The following is a 20010-nucleotide window of genomic DNA, read 5'->3' on the forward strand; positions in this document are numbered from 1 at the left end:
GTTGGTAACGATTACTTTGCTGGGGATTTTATCCGTAACCTTTTCTTTTTCGAAGCTTTTTGCACATTGGCACTTTGCACTTTATACTTCGTACTTGATATGAACTGTATTATGGTCTATGATGACTTTTATCCTGTTGTATTTTAACTGTTTTTAATATACGTAATTTTTGTATTTGTCTTAATGTAATATGTATTCTGTCATTGCCTTTGTATGACATTAAGTTATCGCAATAAAGTATTTTGACTGACTGAATACCCTTTTCAAAGAAATTGTAGATCAATACATTAACTAGCCTAGGGTCATGCCTTTACCAAGGCAACGGAATAAGAAGCATTAAGACAGTAGTATGAGAGGACTGTAGATAAACTGCATCAAGCATTTATTTATTTGTTTATTTATTTATTTGGAATCAGAGCTCTTCACAGCAAATACAGATATTCAACAAAGGAAAATAAGGACAAAAAAACAGGAATCCGGAACACAAGCAGGAAATAGAATCTGTACAACTTGAGCGCCATATGGGACGGAGATCAGGAGCGAATCATCCGGCTCTGGGTTCAACGAGGTAGCGGACTTTTACCGTCAGGCGTGGGGATCTCGTTAAGCACCGGAGCGCTCAAGGAAGAGGGCTTTGAGTAGCGATTTGAATTGCGTGAAGGAGGCGGTCATTCTGATATGGGGGGGGGGGGTGAGGTCCAGATCCTGGGAGCATTCCCCGCAAAGGATTTATTTGAGGATTTGTGTTTCTGTGATTTCAGAGGGATGAGTAGGAGTGTGCTGGAGGTCTGAGGTTCCTGGATTGACCAGCCCTTTTTGAGTTTGGTGGCCAGGTATTCTGGTTTGCCTGTATGCAGGGCTTTATGTGTGAGGCAAGCTGTGCGGAAGCTGGCTCGTTGGTCAATCGGGAGCCACTTCAGTTCTTTGAGTGCCGGAGAGATGTGGCCAAATTTCTTTGTTCCTGTGACCATTCTTGCTGCTGCGTTGAGGGTGGAGGTGAGAGGTCCCAGGTGGGACTTGGCTGTTCCAGTCAGCACTGCGATGCCATAGTCAATTCTGGAGAGCACCAGTGCCTGAGTGGCCTGTTTCAGGTCTTAGGGGGGGAGGAAGGGTTTAATTTTGTAGAGAAGTTTCAAGTTCAGGAACGTGCTTTTGGCGGTTGTAGAGATGATTATTCATGACAGTTTGGGGTCGAGAGTGATCCCTAGGGATTTTGCGGAGTACATTGGTGTTAGAGAGACATTGAGGGCATTTAAGGCTTTGAGCCATTCCACTATTTGTGGGTTTTCATCTTTGTTCGAAATGAGGAGTACTTCCGTTTTCTCTTCATTAAGTTTGAGGTGGTTGACTGAGAGCCAGTGGTGGACCTCCATGAGTGTAACATGTGAATGTCTGCGATCGAAGTGGTTTCCAAATAGAGTTGTGTGTCCTCCGCGTAAAGGTGGAAGGGGATGTTGGAGTTCCTTAGAAGTGAGGTGAGGGGTTCCATGTAGATGTTGAAGAGTTGCGGGGAGAGTACTGACCCATGAGGAACTCCTCTGCTGATGGGAAGGGGGGTCTGATTCGAAGCAGTTGAGCTTTATCTTTGAGTGCGGTTGTTGAGAAAAGAGGAGAACCATTTTAAGACCGTCTTTTCAATGCCTGCTCTCTCCTGGAGGACATTAAGTAGGAGGGTATGATCCACTGTGTCGAACGCAGCCGAGAGGTCAAGGAGGATGAGAAGGCTACATTGGTTGGAGTCGAGTGACATGTGCAGATCATCTAGGACATTTAGGATTGCGGTTTCAGTGCTGCAGCCCTTTCTGAACCTTGACTGGTGTGGGTCAAGTAGATTAGTGTTCTCTAGATGTTGGGTTAATTGTGAAAGCATACATCTTTCAAGAATTTTGGATAGGAACGGAAGGTTTGAGACCGGTCTGAAGTTGTTCATGTCCATGGGGTCGAGGCCAGGTTTTTTCAGAAGTGGTGTGACTTGTCCTAGTTTAAGGCAGTCAGGAATGGAACCCTCGCTCAAGGAGCTGTTGATGATATTGCCCCAGATTGGGGCTAGAGTGAGCTTCAACTCCTTGGTCAGTCTCGAGGGAAGTTGATCGAGGGAGTGAGATGAGGGTTTCGCGGAGGCGATAAGATTGCTTATCATTTCCTCCTTAACCGGCTGGAAGGATGACCAGTGGATAGACTGGGTTACTGGGGGGTTGTGGTTAGTTGCAGGACTCTGGGTTTCTGTGCAGGAAGAGAGCTTCGAGTTAAATGAACGATCAATTTTGGCGATTTTTTTTTATTTATTTTTTTATTGAAAATGCTTGCAAAGTTGTCGCTATTGGTTTTGGACGCCATTAAGTTGGCTGCCATTGGAATGGAGGTTTGGTTCCTAATGATGTTGAAGAGTTCTTTGGGGCGGTTTTTGGCATTGTCTAACGCAGAACAGAAGAAGGATGACTTTTTGCTCTCGAAATGGGTATAATATTTTTTGCGTGCTGCCTTTAGTTGATCCTGATGGAGGGCGGTGGGGTTGTTCCTCAAAGTTCTTTCCAAGGATCTGAGGTGTCTTCTTTCCTCATTAATGTCAGTAGAGAACCATGACCTAGAGGGAATGCTTCTGGTTTTTTTTAGTTTCAAAGGTGCCAGCTGATCCAGGGTGAGCTCCAGGTTGGAATGATAGAGCGAGGTGAGTTCAGAGGTTGAGAGGGACTCCGTCGTGTTCGGGAGGAGTGTGCGGAGTCCTTCTTCTAGCTTGTCTCGGGGGATTCTGGAAGTGTTCCTGACCCACTTAGGGGGGGCTTGAGTGGATGGGAGGGATAGGGCCGGCTGGATGATATGGAGAATGATGTGGTGGTCTGACCAGTCCACCAGGATGATGTTATCAATCGAGACTGCATTTTTGTTCGCAATGATGGCATCCAGGATCGCTCCTCTGTAATGCGTTTTCTCTGAGCAGTGTTGGATCATATTGTTGTCTTGCAGAAGGGTGTTGAGAGATTGAATCAGCGGGTTATTGGTTTTGTTCCATCTTAGGTTGAGGTCGGCCAGAATTAAGCTGTAGTCGCTATTTAGTGCAGATTGGGTGATCAGATCCGACAGCTGAGCTCTAAATTCGTTGGAGTTGCCTGGAGGATGGTAGAGGAGATGGCATTGACGTGAACTATGAGAGTGACATTTGATGTTGACCGACAGGCATTCGAAGGAATTGTACAGGCAGAAGGGAGTTTCAGAGATGGAGAGGTCACTATCACCACGCATGAACAAAGCCTCACTGGTCTGGACTGTGATGCGAGGACAGACACTTTAAATTAAAAGTGCGCTAGGAAAGCAGATGTGCTTGGCAAATGTATGTACACGCAGTATTGCCAGAAACCATGCAGAAACTGTTATCACTTTAAATGGGGAGAGAAGAGCCTACTTCTTGTACTCCGTAACAGACAGTACCTACACTATGACTCAAAGAGGAATTAACAGTTCTCACATCTTAATTGCCAGGGCTGTACTCACAACCATCTTAGCCCATTACAGAGCTGCTAGAGTGTTTTGTGAACTTCCCTGGCATGGTGGGCCAGTGGGAAGTCCTGGAAACACCCTTAAGGAGAAATGTTTCTGAGCTGTAGAAAACCTGAAGAGACGAAGCCCCAGGTAGTGACTGGCTACCCATGGAATTCTATCAATTTCTTACATGTATTCTGCTTGATGGGTTGCTGGAGCTTAAGCTCAGTCCAGGGTCTGTGAGTGGAAGTAGTTCTCCAATGATCACTGAATCAGTTGGGGTCCAGCTGGCCCACCCAATATACCTCTAGTTGTTACAAATACAGATATTTTAATATGAAGTAATATAGTCTCCACCCATGTCATTAAGGTAATATAAGACCTAATTCACTCTGATCATTGTAGCTTTGTACCACCATGCAAAACTGAGGACATCTGACATATCCTGCCCCAAGTAGAAAAGGCTGGCATCAACTTTGCTTCAGCTGTAATTGATGTAGAGAAAGCATTCAGTAACAGAGCGTACTTTTTTTCACACATTAGTCATGAAAAAATGAGATCTGGATAGACTAATTGCCCATGTAGCTGCCCGGAGTGTAGGCCAAAGGTGAAGACCAGATGTCCCCTCCTCCGCCTTCTATTCGTCCCTGCGATAGATCCCCTCTCATGCCTTCTCAGATGTGTGTTGTCCAATTACGGTAGGTGCTCTGATGCTCATACTATCGAAGTATGCTGATAATACCCTAGTTTTTTCTAACGAGAACCAATCTAATCGATACCACTTCCCCCCATAAGAGATAGAAATCTTTGATGCATATTTAGGTTTGTACACTGAGACATGCAACATATGGGTAGCTTACTACATCATGATAGTCACTTTTACCTTGAACTAAGAATGCAATGAGAAACGGACTGCTTCAGTTTTGTTTTCTGAGGATTTAAGTAGTGCATGATACTGAATAGCAGATTCCTTGTAATGAGAAAAGGACCTTAGGTTGTTGAAAAAGTAATTTCTTTCTGGAACACAAAATATCCCTCTCTCTGCTGTAGGGAGGGTTGCAATAGCAACAGACATTTACAAAGGCAATAGATCTTGCCTTTCCGGACCTATTAGCTTTGCCAGTGATTTTAGCCACAGGCACAGCACCACGATGCATTGCTGAAGAATTTTTTTGTTTCTGGATTATAGTGCCCCTCCCCCTTTTTAATTATCGATCAAAGTTGAATTGGTAACAAAAAGGAGGGTAAAATTGCAAATTTGCATTTCTAAAAAAACAAACCGTTGGAGGGTGAAATCAACAGTTTAGGCGGAAGCAATGTGGGTGAGGGAGCATCGTGGGTGCATGTGTGGGCAGAAGCAATGCGGGTGCACGGGTGGGGTTATTACATGAAAGACAATGTTGAACTGATTAAGAGGTGCACTTGGCAAATTGATGTACACAGTGGGGCACACGGGCAAGATGGCGAGTAGAAGATAAGCGCATGGATGACAGGTGAGAGAAGCACACAAGGAAACAGTTGGAAACACATGCATAAGTACGTGAATGAAGAGAAAAAGTAGCACCTTACTCGAAGAGGAAGTACCCGGTAATGCGTCCATGCTACGGGAGGGTCAAACCCAAAAAGAGGAATGAAAGCCCACGCATACAGGCCAATAACAATAATGCAAATGAGTAAAAACAAACAGCAATGATGAGTAATGAGAAAACCCACTGTCTACTAAGACTGACCGTCTTAGGTGACACCTAACAGTGGAACTGCTGCCCTTATGAATATACATCATGCAGGGACTGGCACGCCCATCCCGAAACAAGTATTCAAAGAAGCAGATGAGTTACTGACATTAATCTGGGCAGGAGAGAGCAGTGGAGTTAAACTGGAAACCTTTAAGTGAACTGGGTGGGCTGAGCTACAGGTGTATTTCATTATGGTGCATAATATTTAACAGCGTCAAAAACAGTTGTACTGTTATTTTAATGTCTGAATGTACTATGGGAAAATCATAATCTTGAGATCTTCAACGCAGTGTGTACTCTTCTTTCTTGTAGGGTTGCATTTCTGTTACAGAAATTGAACATGTGTGATGACACTCGGTCTGTACCTGGTTTGAGAGGAGGAACCAGTCTTCTGTGCCCTTTCAATAGAGAAAAAAGCTGATATGCCTGTTTGTTTCCTGGCTGTTAATATTTCAGAGAGCCCCTCTGCTTTCTCTAGGCACTGTAGGAAGTGCATATTGTTGTTCTGCTCCTATTTCAGTCTTTTCACGAGTTCTCACTGCGATGTTCTCTAATTTGTACCAATTGGATTGTCTGAAATTTACAAATCTGCACTTCTGTGTTGTGGGCTCTTTCTAAGACTTTCCCCAAGTTCAGTTCTGAAAAGATTTACTTCAGTGGAAATAGTATCTATTTTTGCTTCTAAAGCCAGTCTTAATCTGTGGATCATTTGCAGGATTTCTGCTTGGGGTGGTTCAGCTGGCTCTCGTCAGGCCCTGTACTGTTGTTAAATGGCAAAATGGCGAACCGCCTTCTCCAAGCTACTAACCATTCATTGCAAGAAAAATATTCCCTATGGAACCAGGATTACAAGGCACCCACACATAACCTTAGAGCCACCCTTAATATAACTTCCTACAAAAATGGTACAATTCTTATACAAGTTGCCAACATAGGGTCTAGAATTATTCGACAAATACTTTCATACACTAAACTCGTTCACCAACACTCCTCCTAATGGCCCTCCGGACCTTACCATTCCTTCTTTCCCCATTTCTCCTGAACCTCATCGACCTTCAACCCCCACCCAGAACCTTCGAAAGAAACAATAACAACTCACCCCTTTAAAACCCATATCACTGTCACCCTTCCAGAGAACCCTCACCAGAAGCAACACCGCTTCATCCTTAATACCCAATCGCCGTCCCTTCTCATATACACATTCCACCACTACCCCTAGCGACATAACCCTCTCCCCCTCCACAACCCTTCCCCCACCACTTGAGAAACTCACCTCGACAAGCCTATTTTAGCGAATCGTAAAAAAGCCCCCAACTTGCACACTCCCCAATCATCTTCGACTAACCCTCTCCCAGCCACTCCTACCTATCACACCACCGCCATAGTCTTCGAACCCCCCAGCCATACTACCCCACAGCCCTCTCTGCGCAACAATCCTGACTCCCCCTCTTACCAATCTGAACTAGACTCACTCAAAACTCTTACGAACCTTTTTTTATTTTTTTATTTTACAGAGTTTTATATAGCGCAAACTTGACCCGAATCGGGTGTCAGAGCGCTTTACATAGCACCAGTTGCATTACATGAGTACACATTAATTTTTTTTTGTTTTGTTATGCACGGGGAGATTAAGTGATTTGCCCAGAATCACAGGATGTTCAGCGTCATTGCCGAGACTCGAACCCAGTTCCCCAGATTCAAAGTCAACCGCCCTAGCCGTTAGAAATCAAAAACGTCTTACAACTTGCAGAAAACTCCATCTCTGAATTCCATCATCTGCAAAACTCTCTAGTTACAGCCAACATTGATATAGACACTATCCCACTGCCTCTCAAGAAACAACTTTTTACGTACACACAAACATCCCAACTACTTAACGGAATTGGAAATCCAAACATTACTTCTTCTCTACGAACATCCTACTCCTCTTACTTCTTGCCCCATCACATTTAAGGAAGAATTCTCTATTCTCCCAGTCCCCATCAACCCTAGCAGAACATTCCATCCTAATCTAAGAATTATAAACCCGAATAACCTGCAAACAATAACCCCTACTTCCGATATTAACAAACCTGCATTAAAGAATGCCTCAAACCAGATCTCCTGCCTCCTATTAAATTGCCGCTCCGTGCAAAAACACGCCTCTGACATCGCTGACCTCATTCTGAATCTGAAAATGGATGTAATCATCCTCACGGAAACTTGCCTCACAGAATCTTCCTCCCCATGCCTAGACTGTCTAGTCCCTCCGAACTAAAACATCATAAGACTAGACAGACATAAAAAAGGCAAAGGCATTGCCTGCATACATCGATCCTTGATCACTATCTCAAACTTTCACTCTGAATCCCTGGAGTCCTCTGAGTACCTCGGAATTCATTTAAAATCCTCTGATAACTTCCACAAACTACATATACTCTACCACCCCCAAGGTAAGAACGCTGTATTCACAGACCAACTTATGGAAATCATTACAACACACTCGACCCCTCGTTGCAATGTCAGATTCCTTGGCCACTTCAATCTCCATTGGGTGGACCCCCTAGACAAGCAGGTCAATGCTATCAAAATCTTCCTAACAGACCATTCATTGATCCAAACCATCAAAAGCCCACTCGCTCCAAAGGTGCTACACTTGATTAGATAATTAGATAAAACGATTGATTCCATCTCGGATCGCCCCTTGTGATTGGCCAGACCATTACATTATTACCTTACAAATTCCCTCCGCTAAACAGAAATCTCTCCCGCAGCTAGTCAAGCCTAAACACTGGATAAAAGACATGAAAAACCTCAACTGGAACAACCTAGCTTCTCACTGTGAGAAAGCTCTCACTCCTCCCAATAACATGTCAGACATCAATGACCTCACTGCTCACGACAACTCCACGATGACCAAAGTCTTTGACCTTGTAGCTCCCCCAAAACTCAGAAGAATACCGAACAAAGACAAAACCTATGGTTCAATGAAAACTAAACAAAGAGAGGCGTAAACTAAGATTAACTGAACGTAAATGGAGACAACACCCCCCTCCTCCAACTCAAACTACTCAGGAAATCTAGAAACTCCTACAACAAGAATATCCTACAATCAGAAAAAGACGTCTTCCAATCAGAACAAGACACTGCCAAAAATAGACTGAAGAAACTCGTCGAAATGCTTAAACAGCGATCTAACAAATTGTCAAAAACCACGATCGTGACCTTGAACTCTCAGCCTAGCAGTGAAGAATTTTCTTCATTCTTCACAACAAAAACCAACTCCCTCCAACTTGAGCTAAGGATGGCAGCAATTAGCTCAACTACCCTGAAGAACTCTCTAGTTGAAAGTCCTAATCAACTTGATCTATCTTTGCCCAAAAATAGCTCACACTGGTCTACCTTCAAACTTTACGATACCAGAGACATCACGAAAACCTTAGCTATCAAACATAATAACCACTTCAACAACCCTGTACCTTCTAGCTACCTACCCCATATACAATATATCATCTCCCCTCTCTGGACCAAAATAATCAATGCCTTACTAGCTCAAGGCCACATCCCAGATTGCTTACAAATTGGTGAAGTCGCCCCTATCCTAAACCAGCATTGGCATTGCCAATAGGTCTCGCTTTTGGGACCTTATAAGTATTTAGTTATGCAGCACAATATCCTGGTGCAACAACATTAACTGTTGCATGGTTAAACACTAAGGTCCCAAAGACGAGACCTTTCGGCTATGCCAATGCTTGTTGTGCATGAAAATAGTGCTAAGTGAGTGTGTGTAAGAAACAGCAAAAGGGCTGCAACTTAAAAAATGCATCCATCCTCTGTGCAGCATGCTGGTACCAGTGCGTTTCACACCACTAAAGGTAGGGGAGTGAAAAGGCAACTCACAGCCAATATTCCCTACATCCTTTATGCAGTGCCATATCCCTACAGATCAGCATAATTCTGAAGTTGCTCGAACGTTGCATTATTGAAGGGTCAATGTGCAAAACATCGAGTGTTGCCTCCGGGTAACCAGAAGGGTGGTGGGGGGCTCCATTTAAAGCTTACGCACTTGGAAGACAGTCTGTGAAATGTTACTGTTTCACAAGCGAAGTTACACTGCAAGGGATTAAACTGATGGCAAAACAGCAACTGCCTGCTATAGCAATTGATACCTTGAAACTTTTCACAAGGGAGGGGTAAAGGGTAACTGGGAAGAGCTGGTTACACATTCATATGCCAGAGGACGCCGCTCAAACCCGTCCTGCTCAGGATATCTAAACAAAGGCTACAATTATGAAAGCTTTGGGGGCTTCTTAAATATTTGGACATCATCTGGCAATTCCACTTTAAAAACGAGAGATAGTAGGTGAAACTCAAGTTGCATTGTTACTCTCACAGTCTATGTTCCCACAAGGGACTGTGTGTTGGCATCATTTGTTGCTCGCTCTCTGGCTTTGTGCTGGGGTGTATAGGGTCAAAGCGTGCTCTGACACCGAAGTCTGGCCGGAGCATACAGTACTAAAAGATAAGGTGGCCATAAAGCGTGCAACGTAAGCAAACAGTAACATGTGCTGGGTCCTTAGAACCACTGAAAACAGGAAAAAGCACCAGAAAATGTCTACTGTCTGACGAGGCATTGGCTTAGTCTGAAGTGAATTGCTTCTTGAAGAATTCACATCAGATGCTTCTGAAGTTAAGAATAACATGCTAACGAGGAGGGAGGGGGAGAAGGGAGGGGGTAGTGAGAGCAGACAGCAAGGGGATGGAGGAGCATGATTCACGCGCTGGAAGGCTTAATGAGCCATGACAGAAAGGCAGATGGCAGCTGTGCACATGCACGCTCACATGCACGCAAGCTTTAGGCCACCAAAAGCCTCTGGTGGCACTTTTAAAAGCACTTACTAAATGTCTCGAAGAGACAGCATGCGCTGTCTCAGGTGAGACCTAAAAAACTGACAGCAAACCCATCCGACCATAATATCTTCCGACCTATTACCAATATTCCCATGCTAGCCAAAGTCCTGGAAAAATGTGTTCAGCAACAACTGAACCTACACATCACAGATTTCAAACTACTGCCAATCTGGTTTCAGACCTGGTCATAGCACAGAAACAGTGATTCTGCATATAGTAGATGACCCCCTCCTCGCTCTTGACCGCAATGAAACCTGTCTACTAGTACTGCTCGACCTCTCTTCAGACTTCAACACGGTCAATCACAACAACATTTTAAGAAGACTGGAAAACAGAAAAAAGGATGGCTTCTCTGGCACAGTCCTTTAATGGTTTAAATATTTTCCGGAGAACAGAACGCAATCGTTCTTAGTGAATAATAAACCTTTCTGCTGCCTCACCCAGCCTACTAGGAGTACCACAAGGCTCAACCCTTTCCCCTGCGCTATTTAACCTCTATGTCGCACCACTAACCGAAATACTACTGCAGGTGAATATCTCCTATCACATGTAAGCGAATGCCACATAACTTTATATTAAGATCACCTCCATTAAAGAGATAAAGGCGATGAATCAAGCGCTCGAAAAGACGGCCCACTGGTTAACGACCAACTTCCTTAAGCTAAAATTGCAAAAAATGAATTTCTCTTAATCTCCCCTCCTAAAAAACTCCACCAATTCGCGTGGAATTACACCGGATAAAAAACAACACGTAACACGCAAACACACATCAACCTGTTCGCCAAAACGCCCGCTTTCACCTCAGCTATATTAGAAAAAAGAAACCATTCATTGAGAACCCTAATTTCAAAACTGCTGTACAGGCTTTAGTCATATCGAGGCTGGAGTACGGCTGTACTACCCTTGCGGAACTGCCCAAAATCTCTAAAGCCCCGCTAAAGGCCTGCCTCAACGCTGCATCAAGACTCCTAACAGGATTTAGGAAATTTGGCTACATTTCACCACACCTAAACACGCTCAACTGGCTGCACTATGAAGCTCGAATACACCTAAAAATGGCCTGTATCTCCCACAAAGCTCTTCATCACAACACCCCCCAGTACCTATCCCAGAAACTCACGTTATCTGGAGGAAACAGACATTCCAGGAGCTCCAACAACCTACTCCTGAAAGCCTCCCGCTTCAGTAAGAAAAAAACGTATGACAGAGCTTTCTCCGGAGCGGCACTTTGAAAATGGAACTCACTACCGTCATGCATCAGAAAAATCTCCTCTAAACTGCTATTCAAAAGGGAAACAATATCTTTCCTAATGAGCAAATTACTCCCTTAACTCCGCACCTGCCCAATTGTATGGGGCCTTACTAGCTCAACAGCTATCTCTCTGACTTCTAGGGTTCTGTTACACTCCCCTTAATCATACCTTCACCTCTGTGACTTATTCGTACTCTAACTGGCGTCCCACTACTCCGAACAAATCATTGCTAGGACCGTCTCTATTGCATGCTAGAATTTGTTAAAAATGTTTTTGTTACTATCTCTGCTTTGTTTTGCAAATGTTTCACACATAGACTTTTTTTGGTAAAGCGCTCTGATACCCTAATCTGGATCTTGTTCGCGCTATAGAAAACTCAAAATATTATAAAATGAACCTGCTTTCCATGTCTCTGTACCTCAGGCTCATTATTGTTGTTAACTTATTACATTGTCCAACTTCTTCAGTCAGCTGTTAACTAAAAAGTTTCAGTATGTAGAGAAAATGAAATAGTTTACCGTTCCATATTATATTTGTACACTAGATCAATACTTCACGGTATAGTCAAGCCTGCTAGCGTTTGATCATCCTGTATGTTGGCGAGTTCCTTAAATTATTGCTGCTGCGTTCTGATTGAGTCTACTTCACATTGGTTCAAATCCTGAAAGTTGGCACTCTCAAACTATCATCTTTTTAAGGTTGATATTCTGAATAGGGTTTTCATGATGCGCTTATTGTGTCCCTCTCTTAGTTCACCAGTTAGTCATTATAAACTTGGTATAACAATGCATCACTAGATTTAATAGGAGTTTCAGTGAACTGTTAATTGCATCCATATGTCTTCAAATAAGGGGCAGGTTGCTGCACGTAATAACTATTTTGGAGCCCAGGTTTGGATCATATATTTGTAGGCACATTAACTGTTCAGTGTATCCCATTTGCATGAGAGGTTAATGTATTTATACACTATTTGACTGTTCTTTTGCAGTGATAAATACTGTGCATTTCCCTGTACAATGTTATGAGCTCCTGCTCCAGTCCATCTTTGTTCTGCCTTGACCGCTTTAAGCCCTAATGAACAGGAATGCTGTGTGCAGGGTAAGAGTCCCTTCGTGGTGCTAATGTACCTCCCAGTGGGTCGTGCTGCAGGGATCTGCAGGTGTAGCTCTCCTTCAAGTAGTGAAATAGCAGCTATGTTGATAGTTTGCTGGGACATGTTCTAGAATGCCTTGGGATTCAATACCTGGAGATGTTATTCCGGGATTAGCCTTCTCATCCAACAAACCACCTATATGCCTTGCTGAAGGGCTTAATCCCTCAGCAAATGGTGCTGTCCTGCACCACCCCTATCAAGTGTTGCAAAGCAGTTGTGAGTACTTGGCTTCATATCCTTCCTTTTTGCAATGTGGTAAATTTTGACTTGCCAATGGACTACCTCCTGATGCAAGCTTTGTTGCATGTGCCTCTTGCTGACTCCTCTCCTACTGGTGTAATTTGTGGAGGTCTTGCAAGTCATACTACATGGAATGAGCTCCATTTCTACATTACACTACTGCTGAACGTGGTTCTAGGCACACATTGGAGCACCAGGAAGGCACTTCACTGGGAGACTGAATGCTGGATCGATTCAACACAGGCAGGAACGGGTACTTGTGACTGTTTTGCAAAGATGCTGTTTAAAATACCTTGCTACTCTTGACATCTGCCACCATAGGACATCTTTGTAAAGGTTCTTGTAAAGCGCAACTAACACCTAACGGTTTCTTGGCACTGTGAGCGAAGGGAGATGGAGAAGGAACTGTCAGGGCGAGAGCGAAAGGAGATGAAGACCTAGTTGTGTGCTCTATGAAACAGGTGGGTTTTAAGAACGGATCTGAAGTGAGTGTAGGAGGTAGTAAGCCTGCATTCTAAGGGGAGGGCATTCCAAAAAGATGGAGCAAGAAACGAGAATCCAAGCCCTCCATGTTTCTTGCGTTTGAAGACAGGTGTCTTAAGTAAAGCCAGATGAGAGGAACGGAGGTAACGGGGAGGAGCATAATGGTGAAGTAGAGATGAGATGAATGACTGGCCAAGGCCGGCCAGGGCCTTGAAAATGGTGCAACCTAATTAGAAATTGCAGCGCTCGGCCACAGGGAGCCAGTGGAGTGTATTTAACAGGGGGTGAATATGCTGATGCTTAGGCTGGCAGAAGATTAGTCGAGCAGCCTGGTTCTGAACCAGCTGCAATTGATTCAGCTGGTAGGCGGGGATACCAACATAGAGAGAATTGGCGTAATCTATTCTGGAGATTACCAAGGCCAGTAAGGTCATGGTGAGGGCCTCTGTGGTAAGAAAGCAGGCGATTTTGCGGATTCTCCGCAAATGAAAGAAGCTAGAAGAGACCACAGCAATTATCTGGGGCTTCATCGAAAGATCATTACAAATGATCACCCCCAAACTTTTGGCTGAGTCAGCAGAGCGAGGGGGGAGACCCAAGCTGATGGGCCAAAAGTTGGAAATCCACGGGTTGGTTGCACCCCCGACAAGAACCAATTCGGTCTTGTCGGGGTTGAGTTTAAGATGGTTTGCCCCCATCCAGTCACTGATGTGACACAGCGTGGACTGGAAATTGTGGATGGATTGGGCCGAGGGATCGATGTCAAAGATCAGCTGGATTTCATCTGCATAATTGAATGCAGTGTTATTACTACCTCGTAAAGACCGGATGAGGGGGGTAAGGTACAAATTAAAAAGGAGGGGAGAAAGGGAAGAGCCCTGTGGGACGCCACATGTCAACCCAACTTTATCTGCAGCGAACTGGGAGAGCCGGACAGCCTGATGGCGATTGCTCAAGAAAGAGCGAACCCAGTCAAGGGCAGCTCCCTGGATGCCGGCCTCCCTGACACGGCCGACCAGAATATCGTGGTCGACCGTGTAATATAAATGTGCTGCCTAATCCAAAGAAAATCTATTTGCCATCCTGTACTGTAAAAATGCTGCCTGAATACCTACCTTCTTATTGCATATTTTCCGAATTAAGGCTGCAAGTTTCCTACAATTGCCATATGCTGCAACATGTTTGTAAAGTCTAAATAGGAGGAACAATTTTAAACATCTGCATGCTTTTTTTTCCTATTGTTACCACATTTCCACAAGGTTCTTACTAAGGCTGCTTGTGCCAGATGTGTAGTAACCAATTTTCAGACAAATAAGGGAGATCTGTCTTTCCTCAGGAGGGAAGAGGGGAGTAATGAAATATTGTTCTTGTTGAAAGGATTCTTATTTTTACTTCTGATTGCCATCTATTTGCCATCCTGTACTGTAAAAATGCTGCCTGAATACCTACCTTCTTATTGCATATTTTCCGAATTAAGGCTGCAAGTTTCCTACAATTGCCATATGCTGCAACATGTTTGTAAAGTCTAAATAGGAGGAACAATTTTAAACATCTGCATGCTTTTTTTTCCTATTGTTACCACATTTCCACAAGGTTCTTACTAAGGCTGCTTGTGCCAGATGTGTAGTAACCAATTTTCAGACAAATAAGGGAGATCTGTCTTTCCTCAGGAGGGAAGAGGGGAGTAATGAAATATTGTTCTTGTTGAAAGGATTCTTATTTTTACTTCTGAGATCTTACATGCAGACTTTATACCTTGTATTTTTTGCGTTATCTTTTTGTAAAGCTGTATTTTTTTGGATTGTTTTTAACTGGGCTAATTGTATGTATGCTCGATGTTGATGTATTGTCGTTTATGCCCTTTTGGCAGAAATAAAGTAATATGAATGGTTTCTCATGTCTATTCTCTTTTTTTCTTTTTCACTTCCCTAGAAGATCCCAAGGTATTCAGGAGACAACATGGTCATATCTTTCAGAATCTGGGGACAGCTAAGCTGATTGTTCCAGCACGGATAATGAGCCTGCTAGTGCAAAGTATTTAAAAAACAATTGTTCCAGCACGGATAATGAGCCTGCTAGTGCAAAGTATTTAAAAAACAAAGTCTTACTAAAAATGAATGATACAAACTGCCCAGGTGGGACAAGTGCAGAAATAAAACTTGAGACTGCCAGCAGTAGTGTCAGCATGCCTACTGAAGAAATGGCACCGAGTAGTCCGCCAGAAGATGGGGTGTGCTATGTGAAGATCGAGATTGACAGTGATTCAGAAATGAAGATCATTGGTGAAGAATCAGATGACCAACATACAGCGCTTTCTCAGAAATGCAAGCTTCCTAATGGGTGGAATCCTGAACAATACAATTATTATACATGGAAGTATCCATGGTTAATTGTTAATGGGGCAACACTTGGGTGTGCTATTTGTCATCAAGTCAGTCGTTGCAATGGTGCAGAGAAATTCCATGGAATAAAGTTGTCGAGAGAATGGAGTGAGTCAACTATATGTTCATATGGTGCTAATAAAGAAAAGCAACAAAAGTCTTTACGGAAAAAGATGACCGAACATTCACTGACTAAAGCACATAACACAGCTGCAAAGATATTAGAGGAAGCAAAGGGCAACTCGTTATTGCATGTAACAGCAAAAGCCCAGTCAGTTCAGCTATCAAGAACATCTAGAGTATTCCGTACAGCTTATCAAGATGCGAAACAGAACAGGCCAGCCTTTGGATTTGAGGCAGAGATTGAGTGCCAGCAATTGAATGGATTGGATATGGGGCGAATTCTGCACTCAAATGTGGCATGCTCAAATATACAGCAGCACATATCATCAGAAATGAAAAAAAAGATGTTTGCAAAAATAACTTCCCTAGCTCCTAAAGTGGGCCTTTTACTGGATGAGACCACTTCGTTGAACAAAAAATTTTTTTTAATTGTGTACCTGAGAATACAGCTAGCTGAAATGAAGTCTCCAGCTAATGTTTTTGTTGACCTTATTGACCTGACTGATTTGTCTCCTGAAGGCGTAGTGAACAGCTTGTTTTCAGCACTCAAAAAGCACCCAGTTGACATAAGCGAAGACTTTCTAAGCAAATGCCTAGTGTCAGTCACTTGTGATGGCGAGTCAGTTATTTGTGGCCGTGAAAGTGGTGTTGTGAAGCTTTTACAGGAAAAAGTTGCTCCAAATATTGTAGTCTGGTACTGCTCAGCACATCGCCTTGAACTTATTGTCAATGAGGTAATGAAAGAGATTGAAGCTACAAATAGTTTCAAAAACTTTATAGACAAGCTATATTTTCTTTTTAACACATCATTAAAAAATAGTTGGCATCTACAAGAATGTGCAGAAGCTCTTCATATCCAACTTAGTAAAATAGGTAAAGTGATAGATACTAATTGGGTTTCCTCAAGCTGCAGAACCGTTGAAGCTGTATGGAATGCCTATCCTTCTCTTTACAAGCACTTTATTACCGCTGCTGGTGATACTTCCCGTGACAGTACAACACGTAATATGTACACTGCCTTAAGTAGAGAGTTGTCATCGGTACAGTTCATTGCTAACCTTGGTATCATATATGATGCACTACAAGCATTATCAGAGTTATCGCTTGAACTTCAAAAACATGACATCACAATAATTGATGCAGATCGCGCCCTTTGTCAACAGATAGCAGTGTTTGAGGCAATGGTAGACAAGCGAGGGATTCATTCTTCAGAATGTGAGCAGGCAATAAAAGAAAACATGTTTCAGGGTGTGACTTTACACGCAGGAAAAACGACGAAGAACAAAAAAGTTGAGCATGAAAATTTTTTTCGCAGTCTTGTAGATCATTTGCGAAAGCGTTTATCTACTGGGGGTGATGAGGGTGTTAATGACAATGCTCGGTTTGACACCCTAATCAGTGAAGTTACAGTTCTGTATAAACAATTCTGGCCCCAAGAATTACCTTCTCTTTATGGAGAAAGTGAGATTGCATCCCTCTGTGAAAGATTTGACATCGCAAAGCATGAAACTATTCAAGCCTATAGAGAGTATAAAGATTCAGGAGGGAAGGAAGTGAAAAAACCTTACGAAGAGCTTTTGACAACTGTGAATACTATTTCTATATCAACTGTGGAGTGTCAACAGGGAATTTCTCAACTGAATCTCATATACACATCTGGGCGAGCATCACTGCATACAGACACGATATCTTCCTTGTTGTTTCTAAATCTTGTTGGCCCACCGTTGACTAAATTCAACCCGGACCCATATGTACAGGCATGGATTGATAAAGGACGGAGAGCTGCTGATGACATTAGAAGTAAGGAAAGGAAACAGACAGACCCAGACAGCACATCAGCTTTAGATGCTGTTTGGGCTTTGATGGATAAATAAAGGACACACTGGCATGGGGAAAAAGTACTGGCTATCTGCCTGTTTAAAAATATTTGAGTCTCCGGAGCAGGAATTTATGTTGTAAACACATTGCAGTTTCTGAAAGTTTTGATTTCTTGCTTGTCTGTTAAGCCTCAGCAGCTTCCAAAAATGGTTCTCTTAAACACTACGATCGTAGGTGGGATGTCAGATGATCCATTTTGAAATGTTTAATCATCATCCACTAGCCACATCACAAGATGCATCTTAAACAATTTACTTTTCTTCAGTCTTGTACATAGTTTATGAAAGTTTTTGATTTCTTGTCTGTTATGCCTCGGCAGCTTCCAAAAATTGTTCTCTCAAACACTACAATAGTAGGTGGGATGTCAGAGGCTCCATTTTGAAATGTTTTAATCATTATCCACTAGCCACATCTTAAGATGCATCTTAAACAATTTACTTTTGTTCAGTCTTGTACCGACAGCATAGCATATTTTATAAAGAACTGTAACTTAAATCTGACTAGCTACTGATATGACTTGTTTCATTTTATACAATGGAGTAATTGGAATATAAAATAATGGTTTACATAGTTTTTCAAATTGTGTATTCAATGGACCCATTGATTTTAAAAAGCCATTTTAAAGACATCATTTATTTGACTTACCCCATATTTTGTTATGGAATGAACCATAACCAAGTCTCTAAATTGCACCATCCTAAAGTAATATATAAAATGTGCCTTCCTATCTAATCATCTCACCTTTTTTTTTTTTTATTCCCCTTTCTGTGTCACCTATTTTCCCTTGCTTGACCTGCTTCGCACTGGTAGATTTTTATTTCTCTCTGTTCTGTTCTGTTTGTTTTAGAGCGCCTCCCCAATATCTAATGTGAAATTGCATGTTCTTTTCACCATTAATGTTGGATACTAATTTTAGGTGTGAAGCTACAATGTCTTTCTTTTGCAGGCTTTTATCAAGAACTCCGGAAACCAGAATGTGAAGTTTAAAAAAAATACGGGGAAAAAACCCTAAATGTAGGCTTTGTTTATAGAAATCTCACTTGTCCAGAAAAGGTTTTTGGAGGATATTTTTTGGGAAAACCTTTTTCGAAAGAATTTGCACCTGCAGTTGGAGTTGACAAAATGTTGCCACCTTTAAAAAGTTTCCAAATGACTCAAAACTTTGTAAATAACATTTACATTTCACATTTTTCACATAGTGAGTCCTGCAAAGGTTAGCTGATTGTTTTGCTTGGCTTTTTGGGCAGCTTTTGCGGTTCATTGATTCTTTAGTTGGCTGAACACTGCTGGCATTATGGGGACACTAGAAGGAGACAGCTGTACCTTTTCAGGATGATGTGGAATTGTATTCTTTGAGAAAGAGAGAAAATATTTTCGGAGGTAAAGTATCTCTTTAGGACACCCTGAGACTGAAGGATGTTCCCCTAGTCTACTTTGGATGTTGTTATCCAACGGGTGAATAATGCTTTCACTATGGGCAACCTGATATTTGTTCTGAGTCTCCTTCACTTGCTCTACATTTGTTCTGTGAGAGTGTGCAGAACCCCAGACATGTGTTCTTCCTAGAGTCTGGCAAAAGCGCCCCTCTCCTCGGTTTTGTGGATTATTTCTGGTCATGTTAGAAATTATTGTTGTGCCCACCCTAGCAGGATGATGTTGGTGCTACAGTGTCAGAACCTGTTTATATAAAAAAAAGGTTGAATCCTCTTTAAAAACAATTCTGTCTTCTGCAGTGTTTTCTCTGAGAGCCTGTACTTATGCTGTTAATTCTGCTCGTTTTCTGCTTTGACTTTCAAGCCCTCTGTGGCTACGGAAGAGGGGAAGGACTGTTGCCCTTTTTACTAACTGATGAAAAAGTACTACATCAGTTCTCACAGTAGTACCAGCTGTACAGGCCATGGACAATACTGAATGGGAACCTGGAATTTTTTTTGCCTCAAATTACTTTTGGGGGGTGGGGGAGGGGGTTTGGTTCATAAGCTGTTCGGACAGGAATTGTGGCAGCTGATCAAGTAGACAGCAAATTATGTCATATTGACTGATGCTCATTCAAAGCCCACAGCAAAATCCTGGAGTTGTACTTCCAAGAACCAGTATGCAAAGGATTATGCCTAAATGAGTACGTTTTCTTCAGATTTCAGAGGTTGCTTCAGGAGCGCCTTTAATTTTGGCCAGGAGTTGCTATTTAGGCACTCCTAAACAAAAGTCAGCAGAGTCCTACTTAAGTTTTGAATGAGTGTGTGTGTGGGGGGAGGGAGGAGGGTAATGGGGCATCTTTTCAGCACTGAGCCAGGTTTAGGAGGAGGAGGTTGTTTTAGACTCTTTGTGTTGGACGTGATCTGTGAAGGCTCCTCCCCTGACATTGTGCCAATGCCTGAGGCTTTAGAGAGAAGGGT

General features: G+C 42.7%; 1 protein-coding gene across 2 annotated transcripts in view; it reads left to right on the top strand.

Moving 5' to 3' along the window:
* Window positions 1-19329, top strand: part of LOC144770463 (E3 SUMO-protein ligase KIAA1586-like) — a 61081-nt gene extending 41752 nt beyond the window's left edge. For both annotated transcript variants that reach the window (XM_078654986.1, XM_078654985.1), the window contains one exon: window positions 15165-19329. In XM_078654986.1, the coding sequence (XP_078511112.1) occupies window positions 15346-17610 (2265 nt within the window). In that variant the 5' untranslated portion in view covers window positions 15165-15345 and the 3' untranslated portion in view covers window positions 17611-19329. The remainder of the gene's footprint in view (window positions 1-15164) is intronic.
* Window positions 19330-20010: the final 681 nt, after the last annotated feature.

The sequence above is a fragment of the Lissotriton helveticus genome, chromosome 7 (assembly GCF_964261635.1).
Source record: "Lissotriton helveticus chromosome 7, aLisHel1.1, whole genome shotgun sequence".
In the NCBI taxonomy this organism is placed as follows: Eukaryota; Metazoa; Chordata; class Amphibia; order Caudata; family Salamandridae; genus Lissotriton; species Lissotriton helveticus.